At 40.7% G+C, this 18,258-nt stretch overlaps 1 protein-coding gene across 1 annotated transcript in view; it reads left to right on the forward strand.

The window, feature by feature from the left end:
- Window positions 1-18,063, forward strand: part of adpgk2 (ADP-dependent glucokinase 2) — a 33,891-nt gene extending 15,828 nt beyond the window's left edge. The window contains exons 4-6 of the mRNA XM_078229593.1: window positions 3,129-3,225; window positions 3,948-4,084; window positions 13,535-18,063. Of these exons, the coding sequence (XP_078085719.1) occupies window positions 3,129-3,225; window positions 3,948-4,084; window positions 13,535-14,202 (902 nt within the window). The 3' untranslated portion in view covers window positions 14,203-18,063. The remainder of the gene's footprint in view (window positions 1-3,128; window positions 3,226-3,947; window positions 4,085-13,534) is intronic.
- The last annotated feature ends 195 nt before the right edge of the window (window positions 18,064-18,258 follow it).

An 18,258-nucleotide genomic window follows, 5' to 3' on the forward strand; every position in this document is an offset into this window, starting at 1 on the left:
AAATATTCCAATGTGGATAAGCATGTGTCTAGCACTTAAATCTATAATTTGCAAAGGTTTTTGAATCACTCAAGGTGTTTCAATTTTAGATCAACTTCTTGGTGCATCTCGACTTGATTCACACCATTTTATGTAAATCTCTTTCAGAATTGTTTAAATTTAAATTCGTGCTGCATTGTGTTTCTATCCAGATGGGTGTACAGTCATCAATTTGCTTATTTTTTTTAGGAAAATGTGGAGTACACTGTAATAGTGAATGGGGCACAGTTTTTATTTGTTCTTTATTCAATTTAAGGGGTTTGTCATCACTGGCTCAGCCAGCATTCATTGGCAATTCCTAGTTGCCCTTGATAAGATGATGGTGAGCTGCCTTCTTGAACCGCTGCAGTCCCTAAGCTGTAGGTAGATCCACACTGCTGTTAGGGAGGGAATTCTTGGATTTTGACCCAGTGACAGTGAAGGAACAATATATTTTCAAGACAAGTTGGTGAGTGACTGGAGGGAAACTTCCAGGTCATGGTGTTCCCATGCATCTGCTGCCCTTGTCTTTCTAGATGATGGCAGTCGTGGATTTGGAAGGTGCTTCTTAAGGAGCCTTGGTGAGTTCCTGTGCTGCATCTAGTAAATAGTACACACTGCTGCCACTGTTGATCGGTGGTGAAGGAAGTGAATGTTTGTGGAAGGAGTACTGATCAAGCAGGCAGCTTTGTCCTGGATAGTGTCGAGCTGCTTGAGTTTTGTTGGAGGCAATTCACCCAGGCAATTGGGAAAAAAACAGGTAATGTGAGCAAAACTATGCAAAGTACTCCAGGGGCGGTGTCCCCAGTGCCCTATACAGCTGTAGCAAGACTTTGCCACTTTCGTACTTCACCCCCACCCCTTGCAATAAAGGCCAACATTTTGTTTCCTTCCTAATTACATGTTGTACCTGCATACTAACCTTTTGTGATTTCATGTTGCACCCAGGCAGCAGTGCAGGCCATTGGAATGCTAATGTGGGAGGTTAATATATTAAACAATGCTGTCGTTGCAGAAATATTCTGATTCTGAATTGCTAGAGTTCTGCTGTTGATCAACATGCCCTCACAGATAGTGGGAAGTGGAGTTCAGGAAATTTGTAATATCTTTGACCTGTTAGTGCTGATGCTCATGTCTGCTGTGTTCTACCTGCAAAGTATGTTTAAATGTATGTTTAAGCCAGTGTTTTTCAAAGTGGGGTTCGTGACCTGTGGGTGGGTCACGGGATGTTGAAAAATTGGTCGCCAAAAATGATCCCCAAAGATCACCTGATCCCTTTTCCTGTTTTCTCTCTGGATAAATTCTCGCTGCAGTACAGTGTATGATTAATTACATGAGGCAAGAATAAACAGGCCAGCATCCTGTACATGCACTTGGCAGCAAGCAACATAGGTGCACATAGGTGCACTTGGTGCCAATTTTCTTTTCTTACAATCGGCTTACCAGAAAAGGAGTCTCACAGGTTTATTTGGTAGCACAAGCCACTAGCTTTTGGAGCGCTGCCCCTTCATCAGGCAACTCACCTGATGAAGGGGCAGAGCTCCGAAAGCGAGAGGCTTGTGCTACCAAATAAACCTGTTAGACTTTAAACTGGTATTGTGAGACTTCTTTCTGTGTTTACTCCAGTCCAACGCCGGCATCTCCATATCATGGCTACCATCGACAGCCGATTGTAGACATGGATCATTTTGTTACGTGAAAGAGAAGGCCAGAGACATGAATAACTGATATGCCTACTGGCCAAGATCTTGCATCTGAATCTGCTGGAGAGAGCGTTGCTGCTCTGCTAAGTCCATGAGAGTAGTGTATCATTAATTACATTTGCTACCAAATAAACCTGTTGGACTTTAACCTGGTGTTGTTAAACTTCTTACTGTGTTTACCCCAGTCCAACGCCGGCATCTCCACATCATGAAGTCCATGAGAGGACCGAGCAGTACAAATGTTAGCTATGAACAGAACACCAGGACCTCCAGTGGACAGCGTGCAAAGAAAAAACTAAAATCAGGAACATAACGATATTAGCACTGCTGCCTCACGGCGCCAGGAACCTGGTTTCGATTCCCGGCTTGGCTCACTGTCTGTGGAGTCTGCATGTTCTCCCGTGTCTGTGTGGGTTTCTTCCGGGTGTTCCGCTTTCCTTCCATAGTCTGAAAGATGTGCCGGTTAGGCGGATTGGCCATGCTAAATTCTCCCTCAGTGTACCTAAACAGGTGTGGCGACTAGGGGATTTTCACAGTAACTTAATTGCAGTGTTAATGTAAACCAACTTGTGACACTAATAAATAAACTAAAGATGAGTTTTTGAGGTATGATTTTGTTAATTGTGCCAACGCAAATCAGGATGCAAAGCCTGTGTGTTATGTTTGGGGAAATAATGAGAACAAATTGAATCTTTCCAAAAGTAATTGAAAGTTTGGCAAATATGACTACAAAGCCTCAACTATTACATGTTCCTCACACTGCTTCAGCACATTGAAGAAAACAGTGTTAGTAAGGAAACTGTCAATAAACTTTATTTATAAACTGCACTGATCAACAGTTTGTGTCGCTACTTTCCAGAGAAGTTTGATATTTTGAAAGAGAAGAGTTGGGTGAAAAATCCCTTTGAGTTCAAGACCTCAGAGTTAGTTATTAACTTGCAGTTGACTCCAAATGAGGAGACTGAGTTGCTGCACCTGACCTGTGACAGACCATTAAAAACACACCATAGGTCTGTGAGATTGTCATCATTCTGGATTAGCATCTCCTAGGAGTATCCAGTGCTGAGTAAGTTGCCATTGACCTTCACAGTGATTTACCTGTGTGAGGTGGGATTTCCCGTTTTCACAAAGGAACCGGCTGAACTCTGCACCTGATCTGTGCATTGTCCTCTCATCTTGTGAACCTGATTGTAGTGGAATTCTGAGGAGCAAGCAGGCTCACCTGTCACATTAAGTAGTAAGGGAATGTGGTGTGGGTCGCGAATGGGTGGCTATTTGGTTAAAGTGAGTCACTGGAAATTTTTTTTTGAAAAACACTGGTTTAAAGTGTTGTAATATTGATATTTTAGTTAATGGCTTTATAATAAGTACTAGAGTCTTCAAACAATTATTTTACTTATCTTCTAGTTACAAGCAAACCAGTAGATGAAACTGACATCCACCTAATTCTGGAGTATTCAACTGGTGCCAAATGGGGGAAGCTAGTATCTCGACGAGCAAACAGGTTTGTAACATAATTATTGGTCTGCACAAACTGTCATGAGGCGATTGGCCAATCTATCATTCCGTTTTAATAGCTAGGTTACGTGCTTACAGGTCAACTTATTTTACAGACCAACTCTTGCAAAACAAAATGCCTCAAATTATTTGCATACAAATTTATATTCAAAATCCTTGGGTTTTCATTTTGTTTTTCCCTATCATTTTGTAATCTGGTTTGCTATCTCTCTAGTCATAATGTTCTCTTGGCTGCGGAAGATACAAACAGGAAGTATGTTGTTCCTACAAAGATTTCCTTCTGTTTAATGTCTCCTTACTGAACGATTCCAGTGTAGCTCAATTGACAACGGAGTCAGGAAGGTCAAGGTCTTTATCTCTGTGTCCCACGACGTTCTAGGCATTTGGGATTTTGCTCCAGCAATGGGATGAAGCTGTCTCTTGAGGGTAATTGTAGAGTGATTCATTTATGTTCCAGAGCTGCCATTAGGGTGGTATAAATGTGTAAAATGAGAGTTTTAAATTTTGCACATCAACCAAGAAATGACTGTTCTCGCTCAGATGAAGGTGAAAAGCTGTAAAGTAACATTGTAATTTCACATGTGGTCCACCAGATCTGCTATTTTCCTCTGTGGTAGTGTGATTCTAAACATGTTAACGTCAATTTGCTAAATGTACTGTACTTGACAGTTTTAACCCCTGAAAATAATCCACTGCTTGATCTCTTAGGTTCATTGTCCATCATGACTCATCCAATCCCATTTTGGAGTCACTCGAGGACTTTCAGTCTCAACTCCAGCAGTTTAAACCATCTCTACTGATAATTAGTGGGCTTCAAATGATGGATAATTTTCCCTTTAGGCCAGGTGAGAGGAAGAATGTAATTGTGTAATGCGGATGTCAAACTTTAAATTATTAAGGAAGAGAAGACTGGTGCTGAAGCTGTTTTGCAGCTTTGCTTGCAAGTCTACTGAGGTTAAGATTTTAGCGTTGCATTGATGCTTTTGGAAACTGGAGCCATTAAAAAGTTGAAATGTCAATACATGACTGAAAAGTAATTGATTGTACTAATATTGACACAGATTTCTCCACTAAGCTTCTTGCAGCTACCACACTCAAGTTTCTGATCCAGATTGCAATGTAGTGTGATCAAAACACCATTTCTTGTGCAGTGAAATAGAGCATCAGGGTTTGCTGGACATAGATTCAGCTCCTCTCAGCAATATTACTTTATGGAAGGACTGAATGAGCACTAGCCTCCTGTGTGCTAAGCAACCGTGCCATTAGCCTGGAAGTTGGATGTTTGCTCTGTCTGTTAATCACAGTTAATATATAGCAGAGAAAAATCAAAAGGATTTTGCATCTGAGGCAGAGTTCCAAAGTTTGCACAACACTCAGGAAAAACATTCTCCTAATTTCTGTCCAATAAGAGTGATTCCTAATTTGAAAACCATGCCACTAGTTTTAGACTTGCTCACAAGAGGAAACATCCTTTCCATGTCTACCGTGTCAAAACTATTCAGGATTTTATATACTTCACTCAAGTCACCCCTCACCCTTTGAAATTCCAGTGGAAACGAGCCCAGCCTGTCCAACCTGCTCTCATAAGGCAATGCACTCATTCCATGTATAAATCTAGAAACTTTCTCTGAACTGCCTCCAATGCTTTTTGACTCTTCCTTTTAATAAGGTCAAAACTGCACACAGTATTCAAGATGTGATATCACCAATGCCCTGTGTAACTGAATCATAACATCCTTACTTTTATGTTCAGTTCCTCTCATAATTAGGGATAGCACTCCATTAGCTTTCGTGATTATATGCTATACCTCCCTCAGTACTTTTTATCACTCTTGCGCTGGATTCCTCTGCACCTTGGCATTCTGCAGTTGTTCTCTGTTTTAAGTAATATTCCTGCCAAAGTAAACAACTTCATATTTTCTCATGTTATATTCCATCTGTCAGATTTTTGCCCACTCACTCAATGTATCTGTCTGCAAACTCCTTGTGTCTTCACAACAGACTTTCCTACCTATGCTTTGTGTCATCTGCAAATTTAGCTACCATGCCTCCGCTCCCCTCATCTATGTCATTGATGTAAATTGTTAAAAGTTGAGGCTCCAGCACAACCCCCATGGGACTTTACTTGTCACATCCTGCCAATCAGACAAAGACCCATTTATGCATACTCCTGTTTTCTGCCAGCCAATCATCTATCCAAGCTAATATATTACCTTCTACACCATGAGCTTTTATTTTCTGCAATAACCTTTGATGTCGCACCTTATCAAGTGCCTTCTGGAAATCCAACTACAGTAGGTCTACAGTCTCTCCTTTATCCATTGCACGTGTAACTCCTTTGAAGGACTCTAATAAATCAGTTAAACATGATTTCTTGGGGGGATCACATGATGTAAGTGTGGGAACAGCTGTGTTTTCGTGAGCTCTGGCGCTACTTATGTTTTAATCTGTTTTTTATTCTGATGCACCATCCTTAATAATTTGATCCTGATGTGTATAATCTGTGCTATGTCCTTGGAAGATCTTGGCAAAATTCTGGCGACTGAGAGCCAAAGTTAAGAAAATCCTTGTTTGATTGAGAACATAAGAACATAAGAAATAGGAGCAGGAGTAGGCCATTTAGCCCCTCGCGCCTGCTCTGCCATTCAATAAGATCGTGGCTGATCTGATAGTGGGTTCAGTTCCACTTGCCCATCCGCTCCCCATAACCCTTAATTCCCTTAATGGTTAAAAATCTATCTGTCTGTGACTTAAACACATTTAACGAGGTAGCCTCTACTGCTTCATTGGTCAGAGAATTCCAAAGATTCACTACCTTCTGGGAGAAGAAGTTCCTCCTCAACTCTGTTCTAAATTGACTCCCCTGTATTTTGAGGCTATGCCCCCTAGTTGTTTCCATTGTAAGTGGAAATAACCTCACTGCTTCTACCCTGTCTAGCCCCTTCATTATCTTATATGTCTCTATAAGATCTCCTCTCAACCTTCTAAACTCCAATGGGTACAGGCCCAGTCTACTCAATCTCTCCTCATAAGCTAACGCCCTCATCTCCGGAATCAACCTGTTGAGGCAGTTGAAGGCCAGGGTGGGGCCCAGTTCACAGTGACGATTTCGTTGGTGAACGGGCCTACGCTTTGGCGGTGCCAGAGGCAACGAGATGATGGCTGCCCTTGTGTGAGGTTGTGGATGACGGTCTCGACTCATCGGCACAGACCATTGGTGCTCACAGTGAACTGTGCGATATCCTAAAGAGAATGGATGAAGCAGAGAAGCAAATCCTGTCAGTCGCAAGGGCAGTTTCCTCAGTGGGAGCTCACTTTCAATACTTGGAAATCCTGCTGCACAGTATGTCGAAAAACCTGGCTATTTTAGGGAAATGGGGCAGAAGAATAAGTATTCATGTGTCCAGTCTCCCTAGAGGAGCTGGGGATGAATTCCTGGCTGAATTTGAGGATCTCATGCCATGTTTTCGCAATCTCCATTTGAAGGCTGGATGTTTCTGGTTCGACAGAGCACATTGTATCTGGTCTTCGAGGCCTGGGGTTGATCAAAGGCTCCAATCACTGGTCTTGCGTTGTCTTGTCCCCTGTGTTCACTGAGAAGGCCTGGAGGGGCTGGACGCCACGGGTCTTCGCCACCAGGGTCTAATTTTCTCTTTACCAGGGCTTCGGGAGGGCAACATGGAGGAGGTGCAAAGGTTTCAGTGAAACGCTGGATGGATCCTGGATGTTGCTTGAGGCTCTTGTCATATCTTTGGCCATTTCAGGCTCCATGGATGGTTATATAATCCTGTCCTTTGTTTCCTTGTGATTATACTCCTGATTTTGTGATATTGTCTTTTATCCTCACAAGGGTGTATGACACATGCGCACAGAGGCATTTGTCGCCTGTTATCCTGCTACACTGTGAAAATCAGCATTTGTTAATCCTGGACCATACCCTTGTAATTATATCAGAGTGTTGATCCTTTACTGTGCTTTATTTTATATTGATTGGAGCAATCCAGAGGTCTGAGGCAAATTTTGCTGATTACCCTGTTTAGGGTCATATTCTGCAGCTCTTTGTTAATCCTTGAATGTGCCCCCTCTAATTTCATTTCTTAATTAATTCTGTTACGTGATTATTCAAATTGATAAGGACAGTCCTGTGTGTAAACATAGTGGCAAATTTTTGCTGGTTATCCTGATGAAAGTCATGATGTGGAGATGCCGGCGTTGGACTGGGGTAAACACAGTAAGAAGTTTAACAACACCAGGTTAAAGTCCAACAGGTTTATTTGGTAGCAAAAGCCACACAAGCTTTCGGAGCTCTTAGCCCCTTCTTCAGGTGAGTGGGAATTCTGTTCACAAACAGAGCTTATAAAGACACAGACTCAATTTTCATGAATAATGGTTGGAATGCGAATACTTACAACTAATCAAGTCTTTAAGAAACAAAACAATGGGAGTGGAGAGAGCATCAAGACAGGCTAAAAAGATGTGTATTGTCTTGTCTGGAGACAATACACATCTTTTTAGCCTGTCTTGATGCTCTCTCCACTCCCATTGTTTTGTTTCTTAAAGACTTGATTAGTTGTAAGTATTCGCATTCCAACCATTATTCATGTAAATTGAGTCTGTGTCTTTATAAGCTCTGTTTGTGAACAGAATTCCCACTCACCTGAAGAAGGGGCTAAGAGCTCCGAAAGCTTGTGTGGCTTTTGCTACCAAATAAACCTGTTGGACTTTAACTTGGTGTTGTTAAACTTCTTACTGTATCCTGATGAATCCAGAGAGATCCATTTATCCTTAGTCGAATGCATCCCACAATGTACTTCTTGTTTCTAAGGAGTGTGTTGTGTAGGTTTTATGGTACTAGAGTTGTGTGATTTTTATCCATCTTCTCGTTTTATAATCCTGGCATATATAGTGGTTGACATTTTCACCTATATCCTTTTATTACAATTATGGTTAAAATGAGTATCGTCATTGCAGAGAGGTGGGTGGGCAAGTGGTTTAATATGGAGGTAGTGGGTAAGGCACGCTTGAGTACTTAGCAGGTGAGGGAAACCCCCTTTTAAAACTAATGGGCTTGCACTTTTTTTGTAATTCAGTTACTTGGGGGTTATAGAATCTCTGATTAACTCCTGTTATGGTGCAGACAGAATGTATATCCCGGGGAAAGATGTATTGTATCATCGGGACCTCTAGGTTGGCTGGGAATGGAGGAACCGTACTTTTGTGTACACCCAAGTGTGGTGCAATGCTCCTTGGTGGTTTAACTGCCATTTTACCTGTGCTAATTTCCTGTACTTTTTAATGTTTGAATAAGCAATGGCAGTAGCTACTTTAAAGATTTGCTTTCCATAAGTTTCGTAGCTCTGTTGCTGTTATTCTGTGAGCTTGGTTATGCACCGTTGAGCCAATTGTGGCTGTATCCTGTTATCCTAATTTCCCCATCCTTGGATATATAATTTCATTGCTTGTATGATGGGATACAATGAATATTCCGAGCCAACTGTGATATTATTTCTATCTCTTCCTAAATGTGCTTGTTTGAAAATGATCTTGCTGTACTATTGAGTTTGTTGCATTATTTGTAAAAAAAAATAAAATCTTCAATAAAGATATATTAAAAGAAACATGATTTCTCTTTTACAAAACCATGCTATGTCTTCCCGATTATTTTGGGGTTTTCTAATTGCCCAGCTATAACCTTGTTAATGATCGATTCTTAGCACTTTCCCCGCGACAGACAGCAAGCTAGCTGGCATGTATTTTTCAGTTTTCTGCTTCCCTCTCTTCTCAAATAGAGGGGGTTATAGTTGCTACTTTTCTGTCCACTGAATTTCCAAACTTTATTTCAAGTGTTTCAAGTAGTTTTTCCTTTCATGAGAGTGCACTTGAATTTCAGCATTTGATCAGATCATTTGTAATTATTAGATTCAGTCATATGTTCTAATACAGAAGGCTTTATTACAACATGTGTTACCCCCAGATCAAATTGTCAAAGGATTCATTGTTTGTTTCGGAAGATACAGTTACAATGCGTAATGGTGAGAGTCCTTGAATCTTTGCAACTTTGTGTATGCTTTTAAAGACGCAAACTCAAACTGTACTTCCAAATAATATGCTGGAATAAAAAGGTCCATTTGTCCTGCTGAAAGTCAATAATGAAAGTTTTGCTTTTAACATGGGTACATTAATTAATCAGCATGTTAATGCTGTGCCAGTGCATCTCCAGTGCATGATGTAATGCATCAAGTGTTAGTATAGTGAGTGGTGTCTAGTGATCAGTCTGCTTGTCACCTCTCACTATTGTGAAAAGAGAGCAGCGTGTGTAAGCCACTTCTGCTGATACGTTGCCTCTTCATCAGCAAGTCCTTTATAATATCTCCCTGTGGCAACATGTATAAACTGGGTTCCTTGTGGATGCAGGCTAAACTACAGGGGTCTCTGAGGCCTGGCCTCCAGATACATGGCATAGAGGCCCACCAGTGTGCGGTTATGCCCTGGTGTCAACAAACCAGACCCCCAGCTATGGGTGAATAGCCCCACTGCTTTGTGGGAGTCTCATGAAAGAAAAAGGCTAAGGGAGTTAATCCTGACAGAAAATTCAGAGTGGAATCCCATAAGTGGTAATCTGTCATCTATCAGGCAGCTTTCCAGCAATTCCTGCAGCAAAACTGGTACCAAACAGTACTGGTTTCATCCTTTCTTTCGGACAATATCAACATTGTCAAGAATGGGCCCTGCTGCTTGGGCAGCTCAGGGTCTCCATACTATTTGCCCAAGCCTGCACTCTGGAAAGAATACTACAGCTTCGTGGTTTGCTTTGCACAACATGGAAATCTTGCCAAGTCCTTCAACCTTGTCAGCAGAGGTGAACTCTTTGAGCTGCTGTAGAAAATAATCTGCCTGCTTGGACTCCTAGGCATAATTTCTTCTTCTGAGAACTTGCACAGTTTTGTCAGTTACAATGGAGCAACATTGGAGGATTTCAAGATCAGTAGCAGGGTAAATCAGAACTGCGCCCTAGTGTCAACTCTGACATTTTTCTCTATGCTGCTATTGTGTGCTTTTGGCAATTCAAATTAGGGTGTCTACCTGCATGCCTGAGCAGATGGCAAAACCGTTCAACCTGGCAAGACTGTATGTCAAGACCAAAGTGTGTATTGCCCTAGCGTGTGAGATATTGGGGCTGGAATGTACTATAGTTAGAAAACAATTGATACCTGCTGTTGGTTATAGTTGCCATTGCTCATTTAATTTATGTTTGCATAGCAAGTTGCTGTAAGCAGCAGATCAAAACAGCAAAAATGTTGAAAATAAATTTTAAATTCACAACAATTAAAAGCTGAAGGAGTGAGACTCCAGACTTGTAAAAAAGTTAATAACTGACCAGTTATTAACACTTTTATTACATCATTAAAAAGGGTGCTTGGGCTGATTATGGAGAAGCCTAACCTACTATGGCAAGTTCACATCTACCATGCAAGTCCAGCAACTTCACATCAAAGTATTTCAATAGTGAACCACTCCAAGAGATGCTGCTTATGCAAAGCTAATGCCAGAGTGGCATATCTCTTAAAATCAACTTTTTATTATGGAACTATCGTTGTCTTAGGTTCCTGTTGCATTTGCCCATAAATAACAGCAAGCACAACTGGCCAGGTCATTATTTTGACAGAAAATTATGGACCAGTATTTTTGTGATACTCTGTAATTGTAGTAAGACATGTCATTTGACATAACAAACTTCTTCTTAAGTGGCACTTTTATAGCTTGAATCTACTTCTGTCTATTTGAACAAAGTAAGAGTTTTAACAACACCAGGTTAAAGTCCAACATGTTTATTTGGTAGCAAACACCATTAGCTTTCGGAGCGCTGCCCCTTCGTCAGATGGAGTGGAAATGTGCTCTCAAACAGGGCACAGAGACACACAAATAAAGTTACAGAATACTGATTAGAATGCGAATCCCTACAGCCAGCCAGATCTTCAAGATACAGACAATGTGGGTGGAGGGAGCATTAAGCACAGGTTCAAGAGATGTGTATTGTCTCCAGACAGGACTGCCTGCAAGTCCAGGAGGCAAGCTGTGGGGGTTACTGATAATGTGACATAAATCCAACATCCCGGTTTAGGCCGTCCTCACGTGTGCGGAACTTGGCTATCGTTTCTGCTCAGCGACTCTGCACTGTCGTGTGTCGTGAAGGCCACCTTGGAGAACGCTTACCTGAAGATCAGAGGCTGAATGCCCGTGACTGAATGCCCGTGACACATCTCTTTAACCTGTGCTTAATGCTCCCTCCACCCACATTGTCTGTATCTTTTAAGACCTGGCTGGTTGTAGGGATTCGCATTCTAATCCGTATTCTGTAACTTGATTTTTGTGTCTCTGTGCCCTGTTTGAGAGCACATTTCCACTCCATCTGACGAAGGAGCAGCGCTCCGAAAGCTAATGGTGTTTGCTACCAAATAAACCTGTTGGACTTTAACCTGGTGTTGTTAAAACTCTTACTGTGTTCACCCCAGTCCAACGCCGGCATCTCCACATCATGACTACTATTTGAACAAAGCCAGCACATCTCTTGCAATTGATTCTTTCCCCTTGTATCTCTCATATTTTAATGTGTTTAATTCCTTTTGACTCCGTAACCACCATTGCATTAGTTAATTATCTGGCCAACAGTTGATTAGAATGTCTGAAGGGCGATATGTCCCACAAGATGTTGAAACAGTTGCTGACTACCAAGGAACTGAGGAAATCTTGTAAGCAGAGTTACTCCACTTGGTGGAAAGGTAGATTTCGGTCAGCACCTTTACACACAAGAACTCATCCAAGAGTGTCTTGCACTCCTTTGTTGTCGACCTTTTCAAGTGCATCATCTCCAAGGCTTCACACCTCCTCCACTACAAGTGCCACAGCATCTCAACTATGGAGATCCAGGGTGCTGTCTGCCTAAGCAGCTAGGGAAACTGGCCAAATATGCCATCTCCATAGGCATGAAAGCAATCACAAAATACATCAACTCTGTTTAGGTCAACCATGCTTGAGCTTAAAAAAGTTAACACGTAAAAATTTCCTTCAACTCAACATATGTAACACCTGCCAGCAACTGTACACTTGGGGCCTCAACTCCACTGCAGTCCTTGGCAAATCATTCGTGCTGAAGCTGCCTTCTGCTGCCTTGATATCCTGTTTAAATTATGAACTTAGGTTTAAATCCCACTTTCCTACTTTCACATCTGATATCACCTGTTTGTACCCCTTCCTCTACCTCTTCTCACTATTACTGAAATGCTTATTCACATCTTCTGCCTCTCTCTGACCAACCTAGCTGTGTCTGGATAAACAACCCCTTGAACTTTCCTTCAATTCCACTGCTTGCTTTTGTTATGGTTTGATTGCAATAATAAATGTGTGTACTTGGCTTAATTTGTTTCTGAATTGGCCAAACATTTTAGCAGATTAGATACAATTTTTATCCTTTCCGAGCAATACAGAAAATGTTATGACAGATTGCACTGTTGTCTTTAGATGTATGGTCTTTTCCTGCATGGTTTGATGTTGGCAGAGTGTGACACAAATAATTGACTTTCTTTTTATGGCAAAAATAATTCTTAATATTGGCTGGGCAAGAATCTCTTAGCGTTGGGCATGTTGCATTTTGACTATTAATTAAAACGTTGGATTTCAGAGTTTTTTTCTGGGAATCTCATTTACCAGTCTTGGTTGGCTTCTTGGGTGGAAAGTAATTGGGGGACCCAGACCCTTCCTCTTAAATAATTTGCCTGAGTTAACCAACTCTGAAATGTCTTTTGAAGATTAATTCAGTACAATTGAAGCTTTATTCAAAGATGCTCTCAAGCTGAATAATTATATATCTCTCTCCTCTCCCCCCCCCCCTCCCATACACATACACACACCCCCCATTAAGGGAGCTGCTGTAGATATGAAGGTTTAGTTGTTTCAGTTGGTAGTTTGGCCATATTTATCATGTGATAAGATATGGTACAGTTGACATACTTAAGGAATGAAAATGAACATTTTTATTGACACATAATTGAAGTGGCTTATTTTGGTTTGTCAAAGCAAGAAAAAATTTGGAATTTAATACACAATATTTAGATCATGTTAATGTATTAAGATTTTTCTGCTTGTTTATTGATTTTTGGAAAGATGCTTGCAGTTCTGATTAAATAGGCATAGTTTTATTTAATTTTCTCATACAATGCCAGCTTTTTAAAAAATTAGAATTGATACTGTTCCCAGAATAGCTCATTGTGATTAACAATTGCATTTCTTTCCTACAGGTCATCTTGAGGAGCGACTAAGATTGCTCCAGAATCTCATGTTATCCACTGATAGCGCCACTGGAATCCATTTTGAAATGGCCTCATTTGTGGACAACAAGCTTATGAACAGTCTGTTCACTTATGTCATCACTCACGTAGATTCTCTAGGAATGAATGAGCAGGAATTACCCAATCTGCTTAGCATGTTAAAGGGGTCCAATATCACCATTCTGTCTGACCCATACCCAAGAGTAGCAAATGTGCTCGATCAAATGCGGGATGTTTATCGTATCTTAAATTCTCAGGAAATAACAAGCACACGTCGCAGACTGACTCGGCTGCATGTTCACACTCTTGCTTTCCAGGCAATCATCATTGCTAAAGGATCCTCTTGGAAAAACACCATGTCAGCAACTGCCAAAGCTTCATTGACTGCAAATCGTCATGTATGTGGCTCACCGAATATTGACACCAGCAAAGCCAAATTGATCATGGATGATTCTTTTTCAGTAAGTCGTGAACAAGGGAGTAAGAAAATCCCACTCAAAGAAAATCGGCCTGTTTCATGCTGGGAGGAGTATGACTATGAAATCTGTGTTGCTCCAGTGCTGGTATGTACTGAGGTCTATCAGACTGTGGGTGGTGGTGACAATGTCTCTGCAGCCAGCTTGGTTCTTCAGATCTAGTCATTTCTCTGTCCATGAGGGTAAGAAGGAGCATAGAACTGGCACACACTTCAATCCTTGCATATTCCCTTGATGAAGGGACTTAATAAATTTTTATGCTTACTTCTTTCCACCTCCTCCTTTTCCCCCCTCCTCTCCTCACTCAAATTAAAATTTGGTAATATTCTGTGTATACTTTATTTTGGCCACTTGTGTTCAACGTTCAGGTTTTTTATTACTGTTTAAGAACATGTGCTTAAATGTTCATCTGTCACAATCTTTGTATAAATTACTTCATGATCCGAGTTTATAAGATAGAACCCCTATTGTTTCGTTCCAGGATTTAAATACTTGTGGCTGAGTATTGAATAGTAAGTATTCGGTGTAGGTCTCACTCCTCATTTTCTTAGGTATTTTCTGAACTTGAGCCAGTCACTGAATGTTACGAACATTGAGGTTGGTACAACATACAAATTTCACCTTCATTTTCAGTCAGTATTTTAAATCTTCATGGCTGTCAAAAGTGACCAGTTGAAACTATGAATTAAGTTTGTGACTGTTCTCTGGGGCAAATGCAATCCTGCGCCACTTTTTATTCTTTAAACTTTCCTCCTGATAAGAGAGCTTGCCACCACCTTGTTTTCTTTTTCAGGTAACTGGTGATATATCTGCTACTTTGACGTTTTCAGAGTCTACAAGGCCGCCATGTTCTGGCCAACTCTGTCAAACACTTGAATTGATCTTTTCCAATTTTTAAAAACTATTATTTCCAGTGACCTGCTGGATCCAGTTCCAGAAGAACTGGCAGCTGACCTCATCAAAATAGGCAAATGAGTCTATATAGTCTATTTGACTAATGGCAGGGAAAGTATAAAAGGCAGTCAGTTCTGTTTGATCCCATCCTACTTGAAACAATATCGCCGATCAGACTGATTCCTGTGGAATCGCAAAATTGTGACTGGAAACGCTGATTATTTTCCCCCTCTCCCCACTTCAGAACAGTGCAGATATCATTGTGTTTCTGCCATGCCTAAGATTGGCTAATTTGGTGTGACCAGTGATTTACGGGGATTGTCTAGTCTATAGTTTGGTACCTTCCCACGTGGTGCATCGGGCCACTTACCCATCTCCAACCCACACAGATTTGAGTTAAAAAGGCAAGTCTGATCTAAATCGGGAATCTAGCACTACACTTGCAAACTCCTGGCTACTGTCACAATTCCATGTGAATTTCCAATAATTTCAGCAGAAAACAGAATTTTGCTGACTCCTTTTTATTATGTATATTTAAATAACTAGAGGTGAATTGTCCTTTGCTAATATAAGCAAAAACTACAAGTATAAAGCAGTATTCCTTGTTTTAAAGTACAGTTTACTTTATCATTAAAATTAACAAGGGAAAGTGTGTTTAAATTACTGATAATGTGAAGGCATCTATAGAAGAAAATACAAAAATTCAAACTGAATTTTGCGCTGACAGTACTAAGTTCACGATGTTGCAGAGCAAAAAAATAGCATGGACAATATAGGGTGATTTAGCTGATTTTCATTAATGAGGAAATTCAGATCAAGAGGACAGTCTTGAAACTAGAGCTATTAGTTAAGAGTCCAATCAGGAAGCACTTTATCCACACACACTATATTGGAAATTTATAACTCCCCTTCCTCCCACCCTGAAGGCTGTGGCTGCGGTGTCATTTAAAATTAAGGACAGATTATGATGGAATTTTATGAGAAGAGAATGAATATGAAGCAATCGGGTAAATGGTATTGAGGTACAGATCAAATTGATCACCATGATCTAATTGAACAGTAGCTAAGGATTGAAGGACTTGTATAACCTGTTCCTATGTTTGCTATGGATGTAATTTAATAACACAACAATGGAATCATTGCTAAAGAAAATTCAGATACACAACTGGAAAACAGTGCGATATCAATGTTGTTGTGGAAGATTAGAAGCTCAACACTGTGACTTTGCCATGGCAGTGAACTTATTAGATTATTGATAAATCTATTAAGTGCCTTGAGATATTTTATGTTTAAAAGGTGCTATCTAAATACATGTTATCTAAGGTTGCATTTTCTAACCTGCGCTCAGGTACATAAAATAAAGTCTCTTGTCCCCGTTCCACCCCCCCCCCCCTCCAAACCTGAAACATAGTGCTTTATTTTATTAAGTATAGTAAACATGAGACTTTCATCAAGTAAATGCCTCAGCAGTTTGCTCTCAATGACCTGAATTTTTTAGATCGCAGTGTCTTGCTTTCTGCCATCACATCTCTGCTGACTGAGTGCCCCGCAGCCATTTCATGCACAAGTGAGTGAGTGGCTGCAGGCCAGTATCTCTGTCCGTCACTTAGGAAGAAGTCCCACCTTGGAGAGCTACAAGCCACTGACTGGCAGCACTCCAGATCTGCCAGCAACAGCACTGCAGAAGATAGAGGTGAAAGTTGGAGCCTATGTCTGGGCACTGGAGGCCCAGAGATAAGTTCAAGGGGTCCCAAGGTGGAGATGATAAGGAAGGGGGCAATCAGAGTCTTTGGGAGAGGTGGTGGCACCCAACTAAGGGGACTTCTGATGTGCCTCCACCTTCCTCCCAGGATCTATTCCTTTTCTCAAGCTACCCCCATAGGCGCTCTTTGCTCTTGCCAGCCTAAAAACCTTTTAATTGGCCACTTGGGGGCCTCAATTGGGGTACGGTTAAGCTTCCATCCAAGGGTTGGGCTACCCCAGGATAAAATTGCTGTGTGGTTTGGGCACCGCCCCCCCCCCCCCCCCCCCAACCAAAAAGCCCTCCAGTGGGGGGACTGCTGTAAAATTCTGGCAACAAACTTGATAATGCTCTGATATTAAATATGTGAAACTGTATAGAGCTGTTTTAGGTTGACCATTTTGTTATTCAACATTTGTTCATAGGTCCGTCTAACTTTTCAGAAAAATGATGTAGTTATATATTTTGGGTTGGGAGAAGGGGGTGGAATACTTGCAGTAGCAAATAAACAGTTGGTTTTTAAAGTATATATTTTACCTTCGATAAAAGATCATATTTCAGCCATTCTTGTGAATATAAATCTTACAAACTGGGTTCTTTAACATTTAGTTAACTTTTTGATCCAAGTTGTGAAATTTAATTGTGAACAGTCTGTTGCCAATTCCGCTTATTAAATGGTTATTCTTACTCTGTAATTTCCTTCGGGGGCAGCTGTATGAGGTTCTCCATACAAGAAGAATGTATTCAAAGTATATATATCTCAAACCATCAAATACTATGTTAACTATTATAAATTTGAAATGAAGTTGATCAAAATTCATTTGAACTATTCAGGATGTCCATGACGACCACTTAAATGCACTAGTTTGTCAATAATGTGCAATAAATATTTTGGGTTTGTCCAATAATCTGTGGCTTCAGCATACGCCAACTTGATAACTACATTCCTTAATTGAGTGACACCTACACAGGAATCCTGGCTCCTGAAAGTGCTGTTAGTCTCTATTTTGTGGTAGGCAATCAACTCCATTCGAATAAATACATAGGTATTGAGCTCTAGACTCAGAACCACAGTGAAACCAAATTAGGTGACTTTGATTTATACATTAAAGTGTGACCTTTTGGGAAAACTCTCACTATTCAGAACAGAGGCAGAGGTAAGCGAAAGATAATATGGAATACTGTACGTTGTGGGGATCATGGCCGCCTGGTGGAAATGTGAAGAAACAGCTATTTTTCTTGAAAATGTGACTTTGTTTTTGTGAAGCGACCTCCAGATTGAACTAAATTGCTCATTGTCTGCCATTTTTGAGCTTTTTTTTCCACTTCAGATGAAATGTCCTTTTCTGTTGTTTATTTTGTTGTACTTGATTGTTTCCAATAAAATTATTCAGAATATTTAATTGTCCAGTTATTCACCTCAGTCCAGGATGGGGGACTACGCCTGAGTAAGACATTGAGTGAGGAGTTGGGAATTTAGTTCAGGTGGGAACTCTGGGCAGAGGAGCAAAAAGATGCTCTTTTTTTTTCTATTTTTAAGCCTCCAGTGGAAAAAGGGATGACCTTGACATATTTTGGCAAAA

Source organism: Mustelus asterias, chromosome 15, assembly GCF_964213995.1.
Source record: "Mustelus asterias chromosome 15, sMusAst1.hap1.1, whole genome shotgun sequence".
Classification (NCBI taxonomy): Eukaryota; Metazoa; Chordata; class Chondrichthyes; order Carcharhiniformes; family Triakidae; genus Mustelus; species Mustelus asterias.